The sequence below is a fragment of the Myxine glutinosa genome, chromosome 2, assembly GCF_964187855.1.
Source record: "Myxine glutinosa chromosome 2, kmMyxGlut1.1, whole genome shotgun sequence".
In the NCBI taxonomy this organism is placed as follows: Eukaryota; Metazoa; Chordata; class Myxini; order Myxiniformes; family Myxinidae; genus Myxine; species Myxine glutinosa.
Window position 1 is genome coordinate 121567355 of NC_136262.1, and position 17486 is coordinate 121584840.

The following is a 17486-nucleotide window of genomic DNA, read 5'->3' on the forward strand; positions in this document are numbered from 1 at the left end:
GTTTACACATAGCATGATGTTTACAAGTGTCATGATTATACGCAGCATGATGTTTACATGTGTCATGATGTTTACACGTAGCATGATGTTTACACGTAGCATGATGTTTGCACATACCATGATATTTGCACGTAGCATGATGTTTGCACGTAGCATGATGTTTACACGTGTCATGATGTTTACACGTGTCATGATGTTTACACGTGTCATGATGTTTACACGTGTCATGATGTTTACACGTGTCATGATGTTTACACGTGTCATGATGTTTACACGTGTCATGATGTTTACACGTGTCATGATGTTTACACGTGTCATGATGTTTACACGTGTCATGATGTTTACACGTGTCATGATGTTTACACGTGTCATGATGTTTACACGTGTCATGATGTTTACACGTGTCATGATGTTTACACGTGTCATGATGTTTACACGTGTCATGATGTTTACACGTGTCATGATGTTTACACGTGTCATGATGTTTACACGTGTCATGATGTTTACACGTGTCATGATGTTTACACGTGTCATGATGTTTACACGTGTCATGATGTTTACACGTGTCATGATGTTTACACGTGCCATGATGTTTACACGTGCCATGATGTTTACACGCGTCATGATGTTTACACGCGTCATGATGTTTACACGCGTCATGATGTTTACATGTATGATGTTTACATGTGTCATGATATTTACATGTCATGATGTTTACACATAGCATGATGTTTACAAGTGTCATGATTATACGCAGCATGATGTTTACACGCGTCGTGATGTTTACACGCGTCGTGATGTTTACACGCGTCGTGATGTTTACACGCGTCGTGATGTTTACACGTGTCGTGATGTTTACACGTGCCGTGATGTTTACACGCGTCATGATGTTTACATGTAGCATGTTTACATGTATGATGTTTACATGTGTCATGATATTTACATGTCATGATGTTTACACATAGCATGATGTTTCCAAGTGTCATGATTATACGCAGCATGATGTTTACATGTGTCATGATGTTTACACATAGCATGATGTTTACAAGTGTCATGATTATACGCAGCATGATGTTTACATGTGTCGTGATGTTTACACGCGTCGTGATGTTTACACGCGTCGTGATGTTTACACGCGTCGTGATGTTTACACGTGTCGTGATGTTTACATGTATGATGTTTACAGGTGTCATGATATTTACATGTCATGATGTTTACACATAGCATGATGTTTACAAGTGTCATGATTATACGCAGCATGATGTTTACACGCGTCGTGATGTTTACACGCGTCGTGATGTTTACACGCGTCGTGATGTTTACACGCGTCGTGATGTTTACACGCGTCGTGATGTTTACACGCGTCGTGATGTTTACACGTGCCGTGATGTTTACACGCGCCATGATGTTTACATGTAGCATGTTTACATGTATGATGTTTACATGTGTCATGATATTTACATGTCATGATGTTTACACATAGCATGATGTTTCCAAGTGTCATGATTATACGCAGCATGATGTTTACATGTGTCATGATGTTTACACATAGCATGATGTTTACAAGTGTCATGATTATACGCAGCATGATGTTTACATGTGTCGTGATGTTTACACGCGTCGTGATGTTTACACGCGTCGTGATGTTTACACGCGTCGTGATGTTTACACGCGTCGTGATGTTTACACGCGTCGTGATGTTTACACGCGTCGTGATGTTTACACGCGTCGTGATGTTTACACGCGTCGTGACGTTTACACGCGTCGTGACGTTTACACGCGTCGTGACGTTTACACGCGTCGTGACGTTTACACGATGACAAAGAGAACCATGACAATTACAACGACATATGGGCAGGGTACAGCCCGAAGTGGAGATCGGTTTCTGAAGTTTGGGACATGGAATGTAGGGACAATGACAGGGAGATCAGGAGAAGTGGTGGAAGTATTGGTCAGAAGTAGAGTGGACATATGTTGTGTGCAAGAGACGAGATGGAAGGGAAGTGGTGTGAGAATGGTGAAGGGTAGGCAGGGACAGAAATACAGGTTTGTGTGCAAGGGTGCCTGGAGGGCGTGAATGGTGTTGGTGTCCTGTTTCCTGAGGAGTTTGTAGACAGTGTGGTGAGTGTGACTTGAGTGAGTGATAGGTTGATGATGGTGAAAATGATGATTGGAAAGCTCTTGGTGAACGTCATCTCGGGATATGCTCCGCAGGTTGGTCGGAGTGATGAAGAGAAGGACAAGTTCTGGTGTGCGATAGAGAAGCTGATGGAAAATGTGAAAGATGAGGAAGTTGTTGTGGTAGGAGGAGACCTAAATGGACATGTGGGAAGGAGTATGGATGGTTTTGAGGAAGTTCATGGGGGTTACGGATATGGTTTGAGAAATGGAGAAGGGGAAAGGATTTTGGAGTTTGCTGATGGAGCTGATTTGTTGATTTGTAATACTCAGTTCCAGAAAGAGGATAATAAGCTTGTTCCATACACGTCAGGTGGGTCGACGACAACCGTTGACTACCTGATGGTGCGTAGGCGAGATAGGGGGCACCTCCGGGACACAAAGGTGATCCCAGGGGAGGAGGCTGTTTCACAGGACCACTTGGTTGTCTGCGACATAAGGGTGAAAGGTGCGAGGAGAGCTCGGCGGGTGAAGTACCAACCGAGAATGAAGGTGTGGAGGTTGAAAGAGGTGACAGTAAGGGAGGCATTCAAAGAGAGGCTGAGTAGGGTAGAGGATGATGTGGTTGAGCTTGAAAGTGGTTGGATGTCAATGAAAGCTCGTCTTTTGGGAGCCGTTGGTGAGGTATGTGGATGGACAAAAGGACCACCGAGGCACTCGGAAACATGGTGGTGGGATGATGAAGTTGGAAAGAGGATTGACGAGAAGAGGAAGAAGTTCAAGGAGTGGCAGAAGGCGAAGGGTATGGGGGCAGAAAAGGCAGAGCATGAAAGTTATAAGGCAGCCAAGAAGGCTGCAAAGAAAGAGGTAGCAAAGGCAATGGGGAAAAAATTGTACATTGAAAAAATGAGCACCCCCCGGCCCCCCCCCCCCCTCCCCTCTCCCCCACACACACACACACAGACACACACAGACACACACACACCCACACACCCACCCTTTCACAACTAATAATTGCAAGTATTCATCAGTCTCAGATCAAATTCATTGTTTTGTACTGAAATTTTGTTTTTTCCAAGTCTGGATTTGGTTTGGAATTTTGAACCACCCGGGAATGAAAACTAGAAATACAGATCTGGGATCCCAGTACAGATATATCGACAGATTTTAGTTTAGAACAGAACTGGCGTCCAACATTTCCCACCATTCTTTATGTATAAAATAAGGAAGAGCACACCCCATTTATCAGAAGCAAAACCTTGCGGTCCACGTAAATGGCGAGTGAGGGGGAAAACCCGCACACACTAAATATTCAACAACAACAACAACAACAACAACAACAACGTACATTAAAACGGTTATATTTCTTACAATCAAGCATTCCCGACACGAGCTCATAATACAGTTCGTCGAGAATGATATTTTCTGGCACTTTGACACCAACCCAGGTCTTTAGAACACTGGACGTTCGCCGAATTTGGCAAACAACGAACGGCATTTTGTGTCAAACTGTCGCGCACATGTAACTTGGCTCAGACAGTATGCGAGCACATACAAAATTCGAACCTGTTCCACTGAGCAGGAACGGATGACTCGCTGACTTTGCGAGCAAAAAAAAAAAAAAAAAATGAAAAAATTTAGCGACGGACGACTTTTATGGGGCGGGCGGCGATGATAAACAGGAAAAAATTTTAACCAGCCTAAAGGAAGATGGAAAAGATATATGGAAATGCTGTTGTATACAGAGAATGAATGGGATGGCAACATAGAGAGTAACCCAGTTTTAGGACCGGCAGAGAAGATAACTGAGAAGGAAGTTGAGGAAGCGATAAAAGCAATGAAGAGTAGAAAAGCGGGAGGGCCGACGGGAGTTGTGGGAGATATGTTGAAGGCAGCAGGAAGTTGGCGTGTGAAGAGAATGACAGAGATCTGTAATCTGGTGGTGAAAGAAGGCTGCATTCCAGTGGATTGGGAACTGAGTACCCTCGTCCCTCTAGAGCAGGGGTCGGCAACCTTAGGCACGCGTGCCACCATTGGCACGCGGCAGCGTAATCATTGGCACACTGGCGAAAGCAGTGCCCTCTCAGTTGCATGACAAATCACTTCTTGAACAGCCATTGGCTGTTGCGCGGCCTGTCTTATTTAGTTTGATTGACGGTACGGCCTCCCGCTCACATTTCCCACAGTGCAGTGAAGCGGTTCAGGTTCGGTAGATGATGGCAACCCCGCTAGCTAAGAAAGCTGAAGTAAAGGTTCGAGCATTCCAGCCCTCATGGACAGAAGAGTGGGGTTTTGTTTTTCAGAAGGACCGTGCTGTGTGTACTTTATGTTTTGAAAATGTTGTTTGTCGAACGTTGAGTGTTAAGCGCCATTTTGAGACAAAGCACGAGAAAACTTTCAAAGATCAGGCAGACAAGGCAGAATCCATCAAACGTGCCGTGTCCAGGTATGGGAAGCAAGCCAACACCCTCAAAATCTTTGCCACTGCTAAAAACCATGCGACTGAAGCAAGCTATCGCATTGCTCATTGCATTGCGAAACGTGGAAAGCCATTCACGGATGGCGAATATATTAAGGAGGCTTTTCTCTGTAGCTCAGAGGTTCTGTTTGAAGGCTTACCATCAAAGAGACAATCAAATCAAGAATAAAAGATATTCCCATGTCAGCTAGAAGTGTTGAGCGACGCATTGAAGAAATGGCCTCCCGTAGTCGTTTGACAACCGACCACTCCGAAGCATGTTTGCAACTTAAAGTGACTAACGACAACCCCCAGATAATTGAGCTCAGCAAAGGAAAGCAGGGCCAGGGATCACACTGACTGGTAGGCATCTGTTTATTTGTAGTACACATGGGTTTGCATATGTAGCTGTTTGTCCATCTCTTTTTTCCAACTCTGATGTGGATGTTTTCATGAGGATGGCAGCATTCTTGTATTGTACTGGTATTTCTGTTTGATACATTTTATTCTCACTTTTTGACATTTGTTTCCAATGCAATACTTTGTAAATGAGTTACTGAAAGCAGTGTTTTGAAATGGGGTCCGTGCATATAATTTGTAACCTCATTGGGGACAAATTTTACAATGATAAAATGATCATTACAATGTCCTGATTATGAGAGATAAATGTTTCTTTAAAATGTTGTTGCTATGCATGTAGCCTGTATGGATGTTGTTGCTATGCATGTAGCCTGTATGGATGTTGTTGCTATGCATGTAGCCTGTATGGATGTTGTTGCTATGCATGTCGCCTGTATGGATGTTGTTGCTATGCATGTAGCCTGTATGGATGTTGTTGCTATGCATGTAGCCTGTATGGATGGAATAAAATTCGTCTTTTTTTGATGTGGTGTCATAATTAAACTTAATGTTAAACTTAATGTTGATATGGCACACTAATTAACAAGAACATTTCAAACTGGCACCATGTCAAAAAGGTTGCCGACCCCTGCTCTAGAGTGTGGCTCGTACCGAGCGATAAAGTTATTGGAGCATGGAATGAAGGTATTGGAAAGGGTGTTGGAGAGGAGGATAAGGAAGAAAGTGAAGATCGACGAAATGCAGTTTGGATTTATGCCAGGAAGAGGAACGACAGACGCGCTTTTTGTTGTGAGGCAGTTGCAGGAGAAGTACATGTAATGGAGAAGAGGAAGAAGTTGTTTCTTGGGTTTGTTGATCTGGAGAAAGCATTCGATATAGTGGGGCGGCTTAGCCCAAATATTCAAAAGAATTGTGCATTTTGTGAAACAAGCACCAAATTTGGCACAAATGTACATTAATATGTTGCGAACATTTTCAGATATTGGGCCACTTGAAATTCCGTAATTTTGTTTTTCAAATTTTTTCAAATTTCGTAATTTCAAATTTTTCGGGTGACACCGTCACAATTTCGGTCTTCGAGGCCGGCCGATAGGCAAAGTGTGACCGGAAGGGACGAGGTTCTCCTGACCACGTGGCCCTCGATCTGGGAAGCGAGAGGCGTTCCATTAGTGGACGCGCCCCTCACGCCCGACTTTTGGGCGGCCCCGGCAGGCCGTTTGTTTTGACGTTCCGTGACAGGCCCCGCACCCCCACCTCCGGGCCGACCGGAAGCTTGTGCTGAGTACATCATACCTGAACAACTCAGTGAGGCAGAACACAGCAGTGCACACCAGGGTGACCCCTTCAGTGCATAAACCAATTGACCTGTCCACTGCAGGGCATATAGAAATGAAGTTATTTTCTGCATATAATAATAATATAAGTTCAGTTCTATATAACAATTTCTGTTATCACCACTACCACTACAACTACCACTACTACAAGCTTTGTCTGGAATTTTGTGGACTAACAGACAAACAGACATACAGACAAGCTGGGATCAAAACATTACCTCCTTCCACCATTGAGTGTAGAGGTAAACATCATGGAAATTATATCATGCCCTAGATTTAATTCATGCTTACCCGTGTATTTGCTTCACTGGTTCATATTAATGTTCGCAACATATTAATGTACATTTGTGCCAAATTTGGTGCTTGTATCACAAAATGCACAACAGGTTTGCTATGCTGCTACACTAATAGGGTTCCACGCAAAGTATTGACATGGGCAATGAGGAAGTTAGGAGTGGAGGAATGGTTGATCAGAGTAGTGATGGCAATGTACAAAAGAGCACGCACAGCTGTAAGGACGAAGGACGGGAACAGTGGTGAGTTTGAGGTGAAGGTGGGAGTGCATCAGGGGTCAGTACTTAGTCCACTACTATTTGTAGCTGTGATGGAGGTGCTGGCTCAGAACGTAAAGGAGGGTTTACCGTGGGAGTTGTTGTATGCAGATGATCTGGTGTTGATTGCGGAAAGTATGGATGGACTGAAGGAAAAGATGAACAAGTGGAAGGAATGTATGGAGACAAAAGGTCTGAAGGTGAATATCGGAAAGACGAAGGTGATGGCAAGTGGTAAAGCATCTGGTGAGGTGGGAAGAACTGGGAAGTGGCCCTGTGCTGTGTGCAGGAAGGGTGTCGGAGTGAACTCCATTCAATGTACAATGTGCGCTGAGTGGGTACATCAAAAATGTAGTGGTCTGAGAGGGTCATTAACCAGTGTGGCAGCTACATTCAAATGTAAGGTGTGCACAGAGGGAGCTGCAGATGGAGGAAATGTTGTGTTGGATCTTGGAGACGGCGTGAAGCTGGAAGGTGTGAAAACATTTTGCTACCTCGGAGACATGCTGAATGGAGAAGGTGGATCAGACTCGGCAACGGTTGCTACAGTGAGATGTGCATGGAAGAAGTTTCGGGAACTGAGTGGCGTGCTGATGAGGAGGGGAGTGTCGTTGAAGCTGAAGGGAAAGGTGTATGCTGCATGTGTGAGAAGTGTTATGATTTAAGGGAGCGAGACATGGGTAATGAACGTAGAGCAGCAACGAAGGTTGGAAAGGGTGGAAATGCGAATGGTTCAATGGATGTGCGGAGTATCGCTGAGAGAGAGGAAGACGAATGATGAATTGCGAAAGATGATGGGAATAGAGCCTGTGATTGATGCTGTGAAGAGGAACAGGTTGAGATGATTTGGTCATGTGTTGAGGAAGGATGAAAGTGACTGGTTGAGAAGAGTGATGGAAATGAATGTAGAAGGAAGTCGAGGACAGGTAAGACCGAGAAAGACTTGGCTAAAGATGGTGGAAGAAGAAATGCGGGCAAGGGGGTTAACAAGGAGAGATGCAGAAAATAGGGCAAGATGGAGAAGATTGTCATGGGGACCGCAAAGCTAACCCCCGCTCTCGCAGGGAAAATGGCCTTAAAATGCCTGTTGTTGTTGTATGTTGTTTACACGCGTCAAGAGGTTTACTCTGGACCCGTCGTGCCGTGTCTGGGCCCGTCGTGCCATATTGTTTACACTGGTGTTGTCATGTTGTTTACATGTGTCGTTTACACGTGTCGTGTTGCGATGTTTGCACGTGTTGTGCACGTTGCGATGTTTTCTTCAAAGTTGTAAAATCTTTGGGCCTCTTCTCTGAAACCACAGAATGGAAAAAAAAAATTGAAACTTGGCACATCTCAAGTACTTCCCATGGGGAATAAATGTTGATGATATCATCGGTGAAGTCATAATTGAATTGGTTGAGAGACTTAAATTGATGACGTCACTGGTCATGTGGTTTTACAGGCATATTGGATTGAAAATGACAACCTTTTCAAATCCTCTTCTCCAGAATGGCTTTCCTGATCGATGTAAAATCTCATGCACATGATCAACTACCCTTCGGAATATTGTTTGATAATTTAAACATGATAGGTCACAATCACGTGGTCTGGCAGCCGACTATCCATTCTGAATTCAGTTTTATTAAGAGGATGTCATGGATCATGCGTCCGATCAAAGCGAGGTTGTGTCAAAGCTGGGAGGCTTTGGCCTCGGCCATAACTGCCTTCAGTTATAAAGCGTACTGGTTGTTCCGTTATTTCTCCGAAATAGTCTCATAGAGTGGGTCCTGGTGTCTGGCAGTCCGTTTGTTAATATTTGACTAAATAAATCTCACAAACTACCTGACCGATTATGGACCAAATTTGGTATGATACATCAGGACAGAAAGGTCTCATGGTGTTGTGCTCTCCTTCCAGATGCACCCCCTTTAAAGGGAGTGAAAGGGGGGTTTCCCCCCAAATTTTGGTATTTCATTCACAAATCTTCTCAGAAACCGCCACATAGATCCAGACCCGCCAGTCCATCCGTTTGTTCGTCTGTCAGTCCATCCGTGATAGATTTTCGTTACCGCGATAACTTAAGGACGGCTGAATGCATCCAAGTCAAACTTGATTCAAGTATAATGATACAAAGATGAACTGATTCGATTATGGGGTCAAGAGGTCAAAGGTCCCGCAAGGTAATAATCAGTTGCCGAGCTAATGTGAACCAGTGATGGGATTTTGACCAAACTTGGTATAAGTATATATTGTTACGTGTGTGCGGGTAAATAACGAAATACCTTCGTCCAGATAGAATTGTGTTGTTGTTGTGGAATGCTCCAATGATGTGAAGAAGAAGAAGCCCACCTTCATGTAACTCAGTAGGGAGCCCGTTAGGCCGAATGTCCGTGTAAGCGTTTGTGTGTCTCCATACAAGGGGTGGAGCTATGCTAATTAGGTGGGGCTTAAGAATAATTCCCAGTGTGTAATTGCCATTGTGATTTTTCCCTTTGTTCTTGTAACACTCACTCGGCCAGCCATGCAATCGGCACATAATTACAACCACCATAATCGCCGACAGTACCCAGACATTATGACCCCGCCCAACCAAACGTTCTCGATTGGCGTCAAGAATGGCCGTGAGGTCACGCCCCAAATGAGAATTGGTTGAGGAGCAATGGGATGATTGAATGGGAGCGTGGTGATTGGAGCGAGCGTGACGTCAGAGGGAACCTTCGAGCATGGAGGAAGGAAAAGCGAACGTCCCGCCATGTTTTCTCTCTCTCTGGTACTGGCTGCGTGGCGGACGGTCGCATGTTGCTTTCCCTCTGGCGGTTGCATTTTCATGGCTTGTGTGTGCTCGGGTGTGCTTGGGAAAGAAAAGACTGAGCAATAACGATTCAGGATAGAGTCGGTATCGCGAGGGGAGCTTTGCGGAGCTTTGTGGAGCGTGGAACCACAGGAGGAGGAGGAGGAGGACGGGTTTCCGCCGCTTCACGGCTCAGGGTGCCGTGTGGTGATTCGCGCCATCTTGTGCGTCCCCTCGTGGATACTCGGGGACCATCCACGCTCATCCTCGTTGGAGCAGGCTGATTATCGGCCAACTCGCCACACCATTCTCTTTTATTTTATTTCTCCCTGTGTCTGTATATGAGTCAATGTGGAGGGTGCCTCATTTAGGAATTGAAGTTTACCGTGATGGAGAGACAATGAAGAAGACGCAAGATTGGAGGTCACGTCTTTTCGAAGCTGTCCATGCGCTCACGCTTTCGAAGTGAAGTAATTTTTCACAATTGTGTTTTTGTCGAAACTGTATCCATCTCTCTGTGTGTGTACCAATGGTGTCTTTAGTAAGATTCTCGGTGTTAATTTTTCATACCTGTATACAAAATCGTCAGTTAATTAGTGTCGCGTATTCTGAGACCTAGTAGGCTACCGTGTCCGACCTTGAAGCTTTGTTTTTCTCTCAGCGGTCCGTCGATTGTGCTGCAATTACTTTCGTTCTCTGTTTTTTTTTCCCCCCCAATCCTTCACCCCATACTTCCTTGTTTAAAATCTCAACTGAAAAAAAAAAAAACCCAAAAAAATATTTCCTTCTCTGTTCTTATTCGTTTATTCGTTGTTCTTATTTGTTCGTTCGTCCTTCGATCACGTTGTTCGTGATCACGTTGTTAAAAATGTTTAAACTTTCCCCTGAAGAACTGCATTCTGTCGTATATTATAACACCTTTTTCTTCTTCTTCGAAAAAGGATGCTTTCGACTTGCTCACCAAATCTGTTCATTCCAAAAAAAAAATCCATCTCTTATAGTTCCTTTTTTCTACATTCCCGAAACTCCTGCACTCCACCCCTCCTTCAGCGTCATCAAACGTATTTTTGACTCGAAGGTCTCAATAAACTCATTTTGCAATTAATGTTAGTTTCCCATTAATCGTACCCTTTTCAAAATCCAATCTCACCCCTCCCCTCCAAAACGTCCCCATCACCCCTTCCCTCCAAAACGTCCCCATCACCCCTCCCCTCCAAAACGTCCCCATCACCCCTCCCCTCCAAAACGTCCCCATCACCCCTCCCCTCCAAATCTTCCCCATCACCCATCTCTTTCAAATATTCCCCCTTGCCCCTCCCCTCCAAATCTTCCCCATCACCCATTCCTTTCAAATCTCCCCCCTTGCCCCGCCCCTCCAAATCTTCCCCATCACCCCTTCCCTCCAAAACATCCCCATCACCCCTTCCCTCCAAAACATCCCCATCACCCCTCCCCTCCAAAACTTTCCCATCACCCATCCCTTTCAAATCTCCCCGCTTGCCCCCTTCCCTCCTAAACTCCTCCCACACCCCTCCCCTCCGAGACTCTCCCTCGCTCCTCCCCTCCGAGACTCCCCTCTCACCCCACCTCCTCAAAGCGTCCTCCCCGCTTCTTCCCCCTTCCAACTTTCACCTTCATCTCCCCCAACCTTCTGCCTCGCTCTTCCCCCTCCTCAAATAACACCTCACTGTGCCTCACCCAACCACCATCAAATCTTTTGTCCGCCCCATTCTTCCCTTTCTCCAAGCTATTCTGAAATCTCTGACACACCTTCAACAGCTCTCCCTACCTCTTCCACCTCTTCCACATCTTACCCGACCTCTCCTCGCCCCTGTTCTGTATCCGATGCTCCCCCTTCCTCTTCATTAACGGTATGGACCTCAAACATCTGGGGCCTTCGCTCAAACGTGACTCATCTCTCCATACAGGTTGCTTCTGACAAACCAGACGTGATATGCTCAACAGAAACTTTGCTCCTTCATGATGTCTCTGATTCCTTAGTATCTCTCCCGGGTTACTCCCTCCTCCGGTATGATAGACCTGAGCCTCGTCCTGGAGGTGGGGTTGCTATCTTTATAAAAAAAACTCTCTTCCTCAATCGCCCTGCACTGCCCTCTCTCCACCTCACCCCCAGGAATACCTTTGGCTACGGCTTCCCCTTCGCTCCCACCTTTTGTTCATATGTGTGTTGTACCGTCCACCAAACAGTGATGACTCCATCTACATCTCGCTGTCTGATAACATGGACCAACTTCTATCTACCCATCCCAACTCACTCTTACTCATATGTGGTGATTTCAATTGTCACCATGCCAGTTGGCTGGGTGTGGGTACCTCTCTCACCAGCCATGGCTCTTCAGCAAAGGACTTCTGCGACTCACTGGGACTGACACAATCTGTCAATTTCCCGACCCGGATCTCAGTCAACGGAGCATCTTCTCTTCTGGAATTGGTTATGACTAACTTCCCTGAAAATGTCTGCTGCTCTTCTTCTGCTCCAATCGGCTCATCTGATCATGTGCTTCTCAGAGAGCCTCCTCAGCGTCGACGGGTCTGGCATTTCACTCAGGCCAACTGGCACGGTCTTCAGGCAGCCATCAATCATCTGGACTGGTCTCCCATCTCTACCGCCTCTGACATCAACTCATCCTGGGAATTCTTCCAAAGTAAATTGCTCTCTCTCATGCACAGATTTATCCCATCTCGTCTTCAGTTGTCATACCCTTCCTCCCGTCCATGGTACACGGAATCTTGTGATGAGGCTGTTGCCCAGAAACAACTTGCTTTCGTCTCCTGGAAAGCAAATCCAACGGAAGGAAATCTCATTTCCTTTCACAAAGCCCGAAACAAGTGTGTGTCCACCCTCAGGAGAGCCAGGAAACAATATCTCTCCATTCTCAAGACCGAACTCTCTTATCTGTCTCCCTCTTCCAAATCCTGGTGGTGTCTGGTCAAATCTGTTTCTGGTGTTTGTTCCCCCTCCATCCCCTCCCTCACCTCAAACGGCTACACGGCTGACTCCGCACGTAAAAAAGCTGAATGCCTCAACTCTGTGTTTGCCTCTAAATCTTGTGTCCCAAACCCATCCCTCTCTGTACCCACTGTACCCAGTCATACCCAGCTGCTCCTGGACTCTGTGTCCTTTCCTCCTGACAAGGTGGAAAAGTTTCTGTCAACCCTCGACTCTGATTCTGCAACTGGACTTGACTGCATCAGCCCACGGGTCCTAAAATCCTGTTCTTCCGCTCTTTCACTCCCTCTCTCTGTTCTCTTCACCCTCTCTTTTGCTCAAGGTCATCTGCCATCTGCTTGGAAATCAGCCAACATCACCGCTTTGCACAAAAAAAGGTGCAAAAACAGATCCTAGCAACTACAGACCAATCAGCCTTCTCCCAATTATCAGCAAAGTCATGGAATCTGTCACTGCTTCAGACATGAAATCTTTCCTCTTCTCCAATGGCTTGATCTCTGATCATCAATTTGGTTTCAGACCTGGTCACTCTACTCTGGACATGCTGCTTCTGCTTTCTCAACAATGGATGGAGGTCCTCAATGCCAAACAGGAAATTAGAGCTGTCTCCCTTGATATATCACGTGCCTTCGATACGGTCTGGCACCCCGCTCTGCTCACCAAACTCTCCTCCTTTGGTATCCATGGAAATCTCCACGCATGGCTGGCGGACTTCCTCTCTCGTCGTAGTCAACGTGTGGCCCTGAATGGGTTTCTCTCATCTCCTCTTCCTGTTCAGGCTGGAGTTCCCCAAGGCAGTGTTCTGGGCCTGTTGCTTTGTCTGGTCTTCATCAATGATCTCTCTGACTCTCTTGAAAATCCTCTCTATCTCTTTGCTGATGACTCTACTCTCTGTCTCTCCATTCCTCATCCCTCAGATCGGCAGTCTGCAGCCTCCTCACTCTGCAGACCTGGACAAAATCACAGACTGGGCAAACAAGTGGAACATGTCTTTCAATCCTGACAAATCTCACACTCTTACGATATCTCTCCGAAAAGACCAACTGGACAACCCTCCCATCCACTTTCTGAATAATCCTCTCCAAGAAGTTCTGTCACTCAAGCTTTTGGGTCTCACTATCTGCCATGATCTTTCCTGGGAAAACCACATTTCAAATCTGGCCTCCAAAGCCAGTCGCCGACTGGGCATCCTCCGTCGTGCGAAGTCCATCCTTGGCACACCTGAGCTCCTCACCACATACAAGGCTTTCATCCGCAGCTCAATGGAATACTGCTCTCCCCTCCGGGCTGGTGCTCCTGCCTCACACCTAGCTCGTCTTCACGCTGTTGAAACCAAAGCGTTCAGAATCATTGGAATCTCCCGCGATGAAGCTAACTCCAAGGGCCTCTCACTCACTCACCGCAGGCAGGTTGGTGGTCTTTCCGTCTTCTACAGACTCCTCTCTGGCCTTGCCCCCCCAGCTCTCTCTGGGCTCTGTCCCCCAAATATTCCCACAGGTCGCACAAGATCTGCCTGCAACCCTCTTATGGTTAAACTGCCAAAATCAAGACTCTCTGCTCACCTTCATTCCTTCATTCCTCTTTTCTCCCACCTCTGGAACAAACTCCCTCACTCTCTTCAATCCCACTCCACCCTCCAGGTCTTTAAAACAGCTGTTCACCACCATTTCTTATCTTCCCCCATCCAAAACCTTGATCTTTTGTACCCCCGCTAATTTCACCCCAAATCCACTTTTTTGAAATACCATCTTCTGTCCTGGAAGTCCTTGGTGTCCTTGTGTTTTATACTTCTCACCCCCCCCCCCCTTCCCACGCCCCCTCCCCCCAAGCCCTCTCCCTCCCACACATCTCCATGCTATCAAATGTTGTGTTTGTGTGTTTCCCCTTCTCTCCCCATCTTGTCTTCCGCTCCGTCTTTTTAAATATTTTATTTGTCTGGTTGATTTGTTTGTGAAATAAATGTTAGCTCTTTCATGAGCCTCGATTCTGTATAACCCCCCCCCCCCCCCCCCACCCAAAAACCAAAAAACAAACCGTGCATTCATTTTTATGGCCTGCATTATTTTCATGGAACCCATTATTTATTGCATTTCTTTGTCTTGCCTGTCTTGAACGTTTATTTGTTTGTGGGTTCAGATAAACCTCCGTCGCGTCCGTCCGTGCAGGTGAGGACCTCGGTAGCCCTTCCCCCGCGTTTGCCAAGGAGATAACTCCCTGTATTTTGGGGTATACGCCTTGGGATTTAAGGTCATTTTGGCGATCCGTCACCCTGAGGTCTTCACTACAGGGGAGACGCCACAATATTATGATGCAAAGATGAAATGATTATATTTTGGCATCAAAGGTGAGGAGCGAGGTGATTTTGGTAAGGTCAGAGGTCATGCCAGGTAAAAATGTGATGACTTGAGAATAGCTGAATGGGTTTAATCAAACTTGATACAAGCACGTACGGTACAATGATGTAATGCTGTGGGTGGAGGCACATTGATTGATGTCTTCAGGCGGATTTCACGGAAACGATCGTCACCGGTAGCGTGTCAGTAACATGATAGCAAAAACACGGAACCGAAAGTACGTTTCCCATCGCAGAAAGGCAGTGTAAGGCAAAAAGATGTAGTATTTACCTTCACGTGTGATTTTCAGCTAACTATTTCAGAAGTTGAGTTTTATTTCCAACAAAATTAGGCCGGCAAAGCAGATAGCATGTAGTTTCCCACATTCAGGTTCGCGATATGACTTCTGCTTTGACGGACATGCGCATCGGTGTAAATCAGACTTCCTTTTCAAAATGGCATCCGTTGCTAAGCGAAAAAACCCCGAAAATGTCGCCTTAAAAACATTACGAAAATGGCCATTTAACGACGATTTTGAAGCGGAATGCGATGGGGGAAGGCTTGGTCACATTGCTTCGCTGCAAAGTATGTGCTACTCATTACACAGACATACGGAAGGAGGCATCGCGCCGGGGCACAAGTGTCCACCACTGACGGCGATTGTAAACTACCTGAACGGCGTGACCTATGTTCACAAGGTAAAGGGAGACACTGTCAACCGAACCTACTGCAGTACATCTGTTCCAATCCAGAATTTATTTAACAAATACTTAGGCCTATATCAGTACTGGGTCGGCCTATATTACTTTGCTAACCGCAAATAATTTCAATATTAAAACATAAAGATTGATAACAGTTTACAACAACAATAGTCCATAAATAATAAATAAATACAATATCATTGACATTTTAAAAATGAACGAAAATTTAAAAAATATATTAATTTATTAATTTTAATACAGGATAAGCCCATCAAATTGACAGAATTTGCTCTTCTCTGATAATAAACATCAACCTCAATAACGAACATGCGTTAATTACATTGCATACATGTAAATGACAGGATTTATTATTGGAGACTACATTTATAATTTTGTATTACAAATCTTTTGCTTTACAAATTCTAAAGGAAAAAAAATCGTTTCCCAATAGGTTTGGGCACGGAACCGGAATTTTGTTTCCCATCGGTTCCCATAACCGAAAAACGGTTACCGATGAGATCTGAAGTCCCCAGGCCTGTGTCTTGATGTCGAAGAGTGCAGTTCTCGTCTTGAACAAGAGCAGCTTCCCTTTATATGTAGTATCCGTGAGCACGGTAATAAGGCTCACCTAAATGGCTCACCATTGACGAGCTCTCATGCCTTAATTTAATTCCTGTCTTCTGTCCAAGGTCGGGCGCTTATTGATATGCTTCTAATGGTACAAATAATGTCCAAGGATGAGCGGATTGTGCCCTCGTGCTTTGTTCTGCAAAGCTTCTCAATGTCCACGGATCATCACAGTGCTCCGGGAATTCGTGGAACGGTTCCTCTGCGTTTTTCAGGCGTGATGTATTTGTTGTACTCCATTGGCAGGATATCCCGAGCATTTCGCCCAATACGTTTGAAGTCCATTTATATTATTAGCCAACCTGGAACGTAGTTCCGAGGAGCTTATGGGATGTCAGTCAATCAGTCAGTCAGTCAGTCAGTCCGTAAACACTTGCAACTTCTTCTCCGAAACTGCTGAACGGATTGTGACCAAACTTGCCCCAATGATATTTGTTATGTTGTGACTGAAGTTTGTTCACGTCATTTAAAAGTCGGAGTCTAAGGGGTTTTACCAGGGTCAAAATGGATCCAGGTTTGAACCCCCCCCCCCCGCCCCCCCTTCAAAATAGGAAGTTGCTTTTTCCTCTGAAACTACACACGCAATTCCGATGAAACTTGACCACAACCTTCATCACCTGTGATGTACCAACGTTTGTTCATGGCATGGGAAGAATCGGAGTCCAAAGGGGGTCTACGTGGAGTGAGGAGGGAGAGGGGGAGGAGGTTGCCCCTCCCCCTGCCCCCGAAATGGGTATTTTTTTGTTTATTTGTTTAAAGTCTTATGATTACGTTGGTATGATTCTTCATGCTGCCTTTATTTGGTGTAGTATACTACTTTATTCTACCAGATGAGCACCCAGGGGTATTGCCCCTATGTTTTTTTATTCTTCAATTATATGATCTTCCCAAATCTGGCACTGATTAATATAATTTAAAGTTGATAATCAAGTGAAAAAATAATCACTTTGCATAACATGTACGTGATGATAACGTTTTTTTCATGAGTTAATTTGTTTTGACGGATAAACTCTTATACTGCTCAATTAATTTTTCTCCCTCTCATTTTTTCCCATTCTTCCTCCCAACAATCGCCACCCCTCTTCCTGTTTTTCTTCTCCAACTGCATTCTGACAATAAATTCCTCGATCCTCAAATGGCATCTTCTTGACTTCCTGCTTTCCTTCTCTCCTGTCGAACTTGCTTGCGTCTTCTTCTTTCTTTCTTCCTCTCTCCTTTCCATCTCTCCTGTGGTTTAGGAGCTGAGAGAGCTCCTGGATG

General features: G+C 45.4%; 2 protein-coding genes across 5 annotated transcripts in view; both read left to right on the top strand.

Moving 5' to 3' along the window:
* Nucleotides 1-17486, top strand: part of LOC137414258 (uncharacterized) — a 201566-nt gene extending 184080 nt beyond the window's left edge. The window contains exon 6 of the mRNA XM_078771596.1: nucleotides 17465-17486. Within this exon, the coding sequence (XP_078627722.1) occupies nucleotides 17465-17471 (7 nt within the window). The 3' untranslated portion in view covers nucleotides 17472-17486. The remainder of the gene's footprint in view (nucleotides 1-17464) is intronic.
* Nucleotides 1-17486, top strand: part of LOC137412387 (uncharacterized) — a 73565-nt gene that overhangs the window by 1428 nt on the left and 54651 nt on the right. The window contains exon 1 of one of the 4 annotated variants that reach the window (XM_078771588.1): nucleotides 14621-15596. The exons of the other annotated variants lie outside the window; for them this stretch is intronic. Coding sequence (XP_078627714.1) covers nucleotides 15443-15596 — 154 coding nt within the window. The 5' untranslated portion in view covers nucleotides 14621-15442. Of the gene's footprint in view, nucleotides 1-14620; nucleotides 15597-17486 lie in introns of those variants that run through there. 4 annotated transcript variants of the gene reach the window in all.